The 10,666-nt window shown below is 47.6% G+C and overlaps 1 protein-coding gene across 1 annotated transcript; it reads left to right on the top strand.

Moving 5' to 3' along the window:
* Positions 1 to 338: 338 nt before the first annotated feature.
* Positions 339 to 2,393, top strand: LOC310874762 (pyridine nucleotide-disulfide oxidoreductase domain-containing protein 1-like; the record flags this gene model as incomplete). Its single annotated transcript, XM_083787625.1, has 1 exon — positions 339 to 2,393. The coding sequence occupies one exon, from the start codon at positions 339 to 341 to the stop codon at positions 1,965 to 1,967; it is 1,629 nt and encodes a 542-aa protein (XP_083643751.1). The 3' UTR covers positions 1,968 to 2,393.
* Positions 2,394 to 10,666: the final 8,273 nt, after the last annotated feature.

Consider the following 10,666-nt stretch of genomic DNA (forward strand, 5'->3'; position numbering starts at 1 on the left):
CCAAGCGACGTCATCAAAGTGCGTCATCATCAACGTCATCTTGTAAAGTTGTAACGGCTAAAAGCCGGTCGGACGTGAACGTAAAGCCTTTTATTTGTTTTTTTCCGTCAAACATATGGCTGAGTCTTGACTTGTTATGGACTGTTTAGTCTGGCTGAACTACCTTCATTCTGTTTGTGTAGTCGCACATTGATTTATCGATTTAAAATTGTATTAACTGTTTGCAGAATGGCTACAGGAAAGTAGCCAAAGTGGATGAAACCAGAAAAATCACCAAGCCTTGTTTACATAAGGGTCCTCCATTTTCAATTAATTCACAGCATATCATTAGCTTCACGATGGCAGCAGAGGCCAAGCAGAAGAGCTTCCAGTTTGTGGTGGTGGGAGGCGGCATCGCGGGCGTGACGTGTGTCGAGCGGCTGTTCCAGCGGTTCCCGTCGGCCGCCGTGGCTCTGGTCACGGCGGCGCCCCATGTCAAGACGGTGCAGAACTTCCGGCAGGTGTCCAAGACGCTGGAGGAGTTCGACGTGGCCGAGCGGCCCTCCGGCGTCCTGGAGGAGAAGTATCCCAACCTGACGGTCATCCAGTCCGCCGCCGCGTCCCTGCGTGCACGGACGCACGCGCTGCTGACCGCGGACGGCCTGGAGGTGAGCTACGAGCAGCTGTGCATCTGCAGCGGGGCCAGAGCCAAGCTCCTGGCCAAGGACAACCCCTTCGTGTTGGGGATACGAGACACGGACAGCGTCCGCGAGTTCCGGAAGCGCCTGTCCAAGGCGAAGAGGATCGTCGTCGTGGGCAACGGCGGGATCGCCCTGGAGTTGGTGTACGAGGTGCGGGGCTGCGAGGTGGTGTGGGCCGTGAGGGACAAAGCCATCGGGAACACCTTCTTTGACGCCGGCGCAGCGTACTTCCTGATCCCCTCGCTGGAGGCGGACGAACCCGAGGGGGACGCGACCTGCAAGAGGGTCCGTTACACCGTAGAGCAGGCCATCAGGCCTGCCCCTTCCTCGCACCCCGCAGAGCCTGGCAGCGCCCTGGGGCCAGACTGGCACCCCGCAGAGCCTGGCAGCGCCCTGGGGCCAGACTGGCACCCCGCAGAGCCTGGCAGCGCCCTGGGGCCAGACTGGCACCCCGCAGAGCCTGGCAGCGCCCTGGGGCCAGACTGGCACGAAGGCATCACGCTCAGAGGGGCGGAACGAGAAGAGAAGGGGTCTCACAGAGTCTCTGTGGAGTACGGCTGCGAAGTGGACAAAATCTACGGCCCCGGCGAGGAGGGGCCGGACACGCCCGTCGTACCCGAGGCGGGAGGAGGAGGATCCTGGCCGGTGTACGTCCGGCTGACCAACGGGAAGACGGTGGGCTGCGACCTCGTGGTCAGCGCCACCGGCGTGGCGCCCAACACGGAGCCCTTCCTCCGAGGCAACGGCTTCGCGCTGGCGCCCGACGGCGGCCTGCGGGTGGACGAGCGCATGGCCACGTCCGAGGCGGACGTGTACGCGGCGGGCGACGTGTGCAGCGCGTGCTGGGGGGAGGAGCCTCAGCCCGGTGGCACCGCCGGCCCGCTGTGGCAGCAGATGCGCCTGTGGAGCCAGGCCCGGCAGATGGGCTGGCACGCGGCCAGCTGCATGGCGGCGCGCGCCCTGCGGGAACCGCCCGTGGAGCTGGACTTCTGCTTCGAGCTCTTCGCGCACGTCACCAGGTTCTTCGGCCACAAGGTGGTGCTGCTGGGGAAGTTCAATGGCCAGGGCCTCGGGCCGCGCGACCAGGAGCTGCTGGTGCGCTGCACCCCGGGGCTGGAGTACGTGAAGGTGGTCCTCAGCGGCGGCAGGATGGTGGGCGCCGTGCTCATCGGCGAGACGGACCTGGAGGAGACCTTCGAGAACCTGATCCTCAACCGGATGGACCTGACGCCCTACAGAGACGAGCTGCTCAACCCCAACATCGACATCGAGGACTACTTTGACTGAGTTACTCTAACCCTGGTGTCAACGCCACGGAGGAAAGCCTGGTGGTCCGTGTGAGCCGAGGCTCCAAGTATACTCTTAAGGTTTCCCTTTTGCTTTAAAGGAGCAAGACTTTTAACGCAAATCGCTCTTCTGCCATCAGTGTAACTCTGGTTAAAGTAACTGCTCACGTCATTCATCATAGTCGCTTACGTAAGGCTGCTAGTGTGCATGTTGGCTCATTGGAAACACTCTGCTAACACCAGTGGGTCTCAAAGTGTCCTGGAGTGGGTGTCAAGTGTCCCGTACAGGTCTGTAACTCTGAGAGGGACCCAAATGGACCCGTACGGGTCCACCTGTACACTCTTAAGTTATGGGGGTCCTTGAAATGAAAAGGTTTGAGAACCATTGTACACTAAATTGAACGGAGCCTTAATTAGTATCATCGGTAACACCTTGTTCTATGCACATAGAGCCCATTAGGGATGTAGGAGAGCACTTGAAGTGGTTAAAAAGGTAATTAAAACAATAAATAAGTTAAAACTAAACATTCTTTACAGAAATAAAATATGCAGTAGAGTGGTGGTTCTCAAAGTGGGGTCCTGGGACCCCCAGGGGCCCCCAGCAAAATGAGTTCATATAGTATCAATCATTTTAACCACAGAAATAGCAGATCTACAAGCTTGTTATAACATTGTCATGCAGGCCACTGTTTAGTGTTTACTGGAGCGTGGACATGTTTTGTTGACTTATTTATATATATTATATACAATTCAAGTTATGTATATTAGTTTTAATTTATTTCAATACTATCACTCCTATTTTGATCATTGAAATACCGAAAGCTATTATGGACGTTTTTTGAGCAATGTTCATTAAAGAATTGTAACTGAGAAGCAACGCGTGTTATTCAGATTGGAACGTATTCTTCACCCTAACAGCCCAGTGTGGTTGGTGGTGAAACACACACACACACACACACACACACACACACACACACACACACACACACACACACACACACACCATCATCATCGGCGGTCACTCGTATCCGAGTATGACTGTCCTCCTTATTGGTCCTTGTGGGTCGTCAGGTGGCGATGGAGGCCGATTCTGGACCCGATTACTCTGGTGCAGTGTGGACAGGTGAATGTAGTGGTGGGTTTGGGTTGGACCGGTTTATTGGATGGTTTATTGGATGCTCTCTCCTTCCTGAGTCTGCGCTTGTCCTGTGCAGCATGGCGGAGGTCGTCATCATATCTTGCAGCACCCTCACGGACAAGGTTTCTCCAGGTCGTCCTGTCTGTTGCCTTGTCTTCCCAAGCTTTGAGGTCTATGTGGAAGTTCTTGAGGTTTGTTTTAATATTGTCCTTAAACCTCTTCTTTTGACCTCCCGGGGCCCTTTTCCCTTTAACCAGCTGGGAGTAAAGGACCTGTTTTGGGAGGCGAGAGTCGGGCATGCGGACAATATGGCCAGTCCATCTGAGCTGGTTTTGGGCAATGGTGGCAGTGATGGTGAGAGTGTTTGCCTCCTCCAGGACGCTGGTGTTGGTGCGCCGATCCTCCCAGCTAATCCTGAGGATTTTTCGGAGACACCTCTGATGGTAAGTCTCAAGTGCCTTTATGTGCCTGCTGTAAGTGGTCCAGGCTTCTGACCCATACAGAAGGGTGGGGAGCACCACAGCTTTATATACCAAGATTTTGGTCTTTGGTTGGAGGTCGCGGTTCTCAAAGACTCTCTTTCTTAGCCTTGAGAAAGAGCCACTGGCACAACTGAGGCGATGGTGTATTTCATCATCGATGACAGCATTTGAGGATAGGAGGCTGCCGAGGTATGGGAAGTGGTCCACATTTTCCAGTGTGATGTTGTCGATGGAGATGTTGGGGGGTAGGACTGGTGTACTGCTGTTTGGTGGTGGTTGGTGGAGTATTTGGGTCTTTTTTATGTTAATGGCCAGACCAAGCTGTTGGTATGCTTTCGCAAATGCGGATAAGATGGACTGTAGGTCCTCTTCTGAGAGGGCTACAAGGGCATTGTCGTCCGCATACTGCACACACACACACACACACACACACACACACACACACACACACACACACACACACACACACACACACACACACACACACACACACACACACACACACACACACACACACACACACACACAGGGTTCACTCTCAACTAAAAAGTGGAAACTCTGGTAATAGTTATTGACCTTTGAAAGGTGGGGTCAGTCTATGACATCAGTCATGTATGATGTAGGCCTATATCTATATAAAATATTAATATTTAAAACACAACGTATGTGAAACAAAGTTGCATGGAGGTACTTCCCTTGTTCTGTACTGGCAGCAGGCACAAGAAATGTGGCCCAGGTCGGTCCAGCGGTTTGGGACCTGATATTGAAATATTTATTAACAGTTTGCAGAATTACAGTACATTTCAAGCACAAACTCAATACAAAGACTGTTAACTGTGAGTGGACGACCCAATTAAGCATTACACTTGTTTACAACAGGGTCCACATTGTTCAATTCATCAAAACATTTAGAGACGTACAGTACAAATAGACTCTTCTATATAGTCAAAGAACATAACACAATTTAAATAAAATGCTTTAGCTATTGAAAAATAGCAGATCTACAAGCTCATAGCGCGCCACCGAGTGTCGCGCTACGAGCTTGTAGGTCTGCTATTTTTTTTTAATCGAAGAACGACTGACATAGAAACATAGCTTTTTCAGAAAACTGTCATCGATGTAGAAGACATTTTTAGAATCTGATCTCAGGTCAGAATGGGCTAATACACTCTTAACCTAGCTATGATTCCATTTGAGCCAGAACCATGTAGCTATGATTCCATTTGGCCCACAACCATGTAGCCATGGAGTAACGACCCAAGATGTGGAAACCTCATTCATGTTGCACCTAATCTGCTCTCTGAATCTAACTGGGACAAAGAGCATTGATGCCGAGACAGAGGAAACGGACTCTTATTTGGCAATGGCTGCAACATGGTGTTGCAGTAGTAGTAGGCAGTGCTGCTACCGCCATTTTACAGTCGTCAGGTTGTAAATCACTAGCCTGGCTAATAAGCCAGACTAATATCACACAACACTGTATCCGCCGGCAGGCAAATATTTTTTGTGCCAACGGCTGATTCGGTCTGGCTTATTAGCCAGGCTAGTAAATCACTCCTATCCAGACCTCTGTTAGTTATGTTTGGGACTAGTTTTAGACAGTACATTATTACAATAGAACTTATACTGTACAATACTTATATTTTCATATGGATGGATACATTTCATGTTAAAAGAAAATGTCCATTTAACCTATTTTAACCCATTCTGACCGGGCACCCATTTTGGTGTCAGCATCATGTTATGCTTTAGCTATTTAAAAATAGCAGATCTACAAGCTCATATCGCGCCACCGAGTGGCGCGATACGAGCTTGTAGGTCTGCTATTTTTGAAAAAAATCGAAGAACGACTGACATTTTTAGAATCTGATCTCAGGTCAGAATGGGTTCATCAGACCAGCGTGTGTCCAGCGGAAACCTCGTATGAATCTGATCTCAGGTCAGAATGGGTTAAAATGGGAAGGTTCCCGGTTCAATGCCCAGCTCCTCCTGGATGCGTGTCCTTGAGCAGGTTGGTGCATGCGTATGATGAATATATGTATCAAGAATAGAATAGACAAAAAATAATACGAGAAACTAGCTGGACTCTGTAAACTGAACTGCGTATTCACCCATATTTCTTTGCGTATTGGTTCTCTGTCTCCATATACAGTATGGAGTTCCCATGCCCAAATATGGAGTCGAGGCCAGCCTATGAGGTCATATTGATGACGTCATATGGCGACGTCAGGGTACTCAGTCCAGGGATTTGTGCTTTTATAGATCATTCTTTTGGAGAGCCGCTGACCCAACCGACCGGCCTGACCCAACCGACCGGCCTGACCCAACCGACCGGCCTGACCCAACCGACCGGCCTGACCCAACCGACCGGCCTGACCCAACCGACCGGCCTGACCCAACCGACCGGCCTGACCCAACCGACCGGCCTGACCCAACCGACCGGCCTGACCCAACCGACCGGCCTGACCCAACCGTCCGGCCTGACCCAACCGACCGGCCTGACCCAACCGACCGGCCTGACCCAACCGAACGGCCTGACCCAACCGACCGGCCTGACCCAACCGACCGGCCTCCCACCGGCCTCCGGCTGACCACCGGCCTCCCATCCGACCACCGGCCTCCCACCGGCCTCCGACTGGTTGCCGCGTCGTTCCCTCGGGTCCTTCGCGGTGATGCAGGGTGTGGCGAGTCTGAAGTCGGTCGGGGCCAAACAACCGCCTATCCTATCCTATCCGCCGAGGCCCGGGGCAACGCCACTCCCTTGGGCTCGTCGGCAACCAGTTTGAAGTCGGTCGGACGGACGGTTCTCGAGATTCACGCACGCACACACACACACACACACACACACACACACACACACACACACACACACACACACACACATTATCAAATCAATAAACATATGAATCTGAACTGAACTAAAGAACACGGTAGAAACTTGACATGCTTCCACATAACAGGACATTCAGTGCATGCGCACGCACGCACGCACGCACACACGCACACCGATGGTCTTATATAACCACATGGGACCTGTAATGCGGAATCACTGATACTCCACATGGGATTCAGACATCCTCATTGAATGACACATCAGTACATTATTACTGTAACACTATACTGTATGTGTGCTGCATGTACACTGTGTACTGAGAACAATCATGTACCCAAGACGAGGCTCATGTTCCCCCCCCCCCCCCCCCCCCCACACACACACACACACAGATAAACTGGCTATATGACATACAGTATACACAGCACATATAGAAATGAGATACACACAAATAACTTAGTGCTTGAATAGTTCAAACCAGTTGGTTGTCAATGGGGTCCGGGCAGAGACCCCCCCAGGCGTTCCCCAGATCAATGATTTATAGTCAGGAAGGAACTGACAGCACTGTAACTCAGCAAGCAGTCCCACCGATCTTATCACGATTCTTTGTCATGTTGGGGTTTTATGGGTATTTCTCGAGTTACTTTATCGGTACAACCACCAACAAGGTAACACAAACTAAAAGGAAACAGCAGTAACAGACCATTTAGACCAGCAGTAACAGACCATTTAGACCAGCAGTAACAGACCATTTAGACCAGGAGTAACAGACCATTTAGACCAGCAGTAACAGACCATTTAGACCAGCAGTAACAGACCATTTAGACCAGCAGTAACAGACCATTTAGACCAGCAGTAACAGACCATTTAGACCAGCAGTAACAGACCATTTAGACCAGCAGTAACAGACCATTTAGACCAGCAATAACAGACCATTTAGACCAGCAGTAACAGACCATTTAGACCAGCAGTAACAGACCATTTAGACCAGCAGTAACAGACCATTTAGACCAGCAGTAACAGACCATTTAGACCAGCAGTAACAGACCATTTAGACCAGCAGTAACAGACCATTTAGACCAGCAGTAACAGACCATTTAGACCAGCAGTAACAGACCATTTAGACCAGCAGTAACAGACCATTTAGACCAGCAGTAACAGACCATTTAGACCAGGAGTAACAGACCATTTAGACCAGGAGTAACAGACCATTTAGACCAGCAGTAACAGACCATTTAGACCAGCAGTAACAGACCATTTAGACCAGCAGTAACAGACCATTTAGACCAGGAGTAACAGACCATTTAGACCAGCAGTAACAGACCATTTAGACCAGCAGTAACAGACCATTTAGACCAGCAGTAACAGACCATTTAGACCAGGAGTAACAGACCATTTAGACCAGCAGTAACAGACCATTTAGACCAGCAGTAACAGACCATTTAGACCAGCAGTAACAGACCATTTAGACCAGCAGTAACAGACCAATTAGACCAGCAGTAACAGACCATTTAGACCAGGAGTAACAGACCATTTAGACCAGTGGTTTGAAACCCTTTTCATGTCAAGGCCCATTATTTATTCAGCATTTGATGACATTTAGCCTCTCAGACCCCAAAACTTTAGCCGATTTTGTCCACAACTCCATGCTGTATTGATGTTGGTGCCATTAGGAGAGATAACAGGCCAACGATCAAAATAACAAGTATTCAACATTCTTGTAAACTAAGAAATAGAGATGTTTAACAATAATTTTACTCTTGAGGGAGCAACATGAAACCAACTGGACCCGTAAGGGTCCATTTTGGTTTCATTTTACAATGTCTCTGAAAAGGCATATTGCGGAGACATCGCATCGTCTCCAGTCTCCACAATATGCCTCTGATAAATATCGCTGAGACTCTCGATGATATTTATCACCACATCACCCAACCCTATAACTAATGTATAATGTAGCGTTTGTATATAAATGAAGTGGAAACCGAGCTACACTTCCTAACCATCCTGTCCACTGTACCAAGACATCAGAGACACAAACTTCCCACAGATTACAACCACACACGGAGATTTTGAAAACATGACCAATGACAAAAAACTCCCATATCTGCTGGGCGAAGTACAACAATGTGCAAAAACAGCAGCAAGATTTGTGAGTTGCAGCTGTGATAGGAGAAGGATATCAAATGGAACACAACCACCCTAAAGACTAATCATTGTGTATATTCCTGCACTATACCTGCATCGAGTGATCTTGGTACATAGAAATTGATCTATTGAAGATTCTGACTTTCAAATGTACATCATTTTTGTTTTGATTGCATTACTGTATTGTTGTATTGTTCTTTCTGCTCTGGCAATGTAAACGTATGTTTTCTCTTGCCAATAAAGCCCTTTGAATTGAATTGAATTGTATACATTCTCGTTAAATTTATCACAGAGGATTTTACAGTGTGGCCCTTGGGGCCCTCTAATCAGATGCATAATCAACCTGAAGAAGACCTTGACATTGGTGGAGAAACACACTTAGGCCTACCAGAGGCGTATCTACAATAAGGCGTCCGTCCTTTTCTGGCCAAAATCCATACAATGAGAAAAAAAAGAGGACAAAAACAAGACCTGAGAACTATTAAAATGGACAGCTGATTGGCCGTTGCGGTAGAGTGCGACCCTCAATCACCCATTGGAATGTAAATGCATGCCTTCCAGCCTTTGTATCCTACTCGTCTGGCAGGTATATCTCTTTGAAAACCTTTAGTGCTTTGATTGTGCCCGGGGACGACGACAGTTAACACATCTTGTCTGCCCAAAACGTAATTCCTGGATACGCCACTGAGGCCTACTATACGCATAGAAAGTTATTAGAATGAATTAAAATTCCTGACCTTTCTTAGTTTGTGCAAGAGTAGGGAGCCCTCGATAATCATAATAATGTTACTTATAATACAATTTACAATTTAGGCATTTAGCAGTCGCTCTTGATCCAGAGCGACTTACATTTAAGCAAAAACAAAAGCATGGCATGCATCACATATATAAAAAGTAGTTATCATGAATCATGTATAAACTAAGAACGTAACAGCTAGTATCTATGTCAACTATACATACTATATTATATTATATATTATACAATATACATGTGTACTATAAAGTGCTATGACTACATACCTGTAATACAATACACCTTAATTCTATAGCACCTTTCATGACATGAAATGCAGCTCAAAGTGCTTACAGCACAAATAATTAACGATAAATCAAAAAGAAAAGCAAGAGCATTAAAACAACGTTATAGAATAATATCAAAAAGGCAGTGACTCTGCAGGCAAAACAGGTATTTAACAATCAACTCAAAGCAAGAGGAGAAATAGGTCAACAACAGGTCAAATAGGTTAAAGCTGTCACAGAGGCTGCCTGTCTAAGGTGTATGGGAGCCGTTATGCGAATGACAAAAGATTTATACAAACTAAAGCGAAACAATTAACAAACAACAGTCTACCGAAGAAGACTGCAACAGAGAGAGACTGACTGACACTCGGCCATGCCATTTTAGACTGAAAGAAATGGAATGCTTTAGACAGGTCATTCATGAAACCTAATCCTATAACCAAAATGTCACATTGTGTGTGTGTGTGTGTGTGTGTGTGTGTGTGTGTGTGTGTGTGTGCGCATCTTCCTACAGTACATGATTATGAATTGAATACCCAGGACCTGAATGGAAACAAGACCGCAAGGACTTTTTTCGATGATCCCAGTGTGTTTGACTGTACACTGTACCGATTACATTTCTGTTTGACTGTACCCTGTACTGATTACATTTCTGTCTGACTGTACTCTGTACTGATTACATTTCTGTCTGACTGTACCCTGTACTGATTACATTTCTGTTTGACTGTACCCTGTACTGATTACATTTCTGTTTGACTGTACCCTGTACTGATTACATTTCTGTCTGACTGTACCCTGTATTGATTACATTTCTGTTTGACTACCCTGTACTGATTACATTTCTGTTTGACTGTACCCTGTACTGATTACATTTCTGTCTGACTGTACCCTGTACTGATTACATTTCTGTCTGACTGTACCCTGTACTGATTACATTTCTGTTTGACTGTACCCTGTACCGATTACATTTCTGTTTGACTGTACCCTGTACCGATTACATTTCTGTCTGACTGTACCCTGTACCGATTACATTTCTGTTTGACTGTACCCTGTACTGATTACATTTCTGTTTGACTACCCTG

The sequence above is a fragment of the Protomyctophum parallelum genome, assembly GCF_964188405.1.
Source record: "Protomyctophum parallelum genome assembly, chromosome: 17".
Classification (NCBI taxonomy): Eukaryota; Metazoa; Chordata; class Actinopteri; order Myctophiformes; family Myctophidae; genus Protomyctophum; species Protomyctophum parallelum.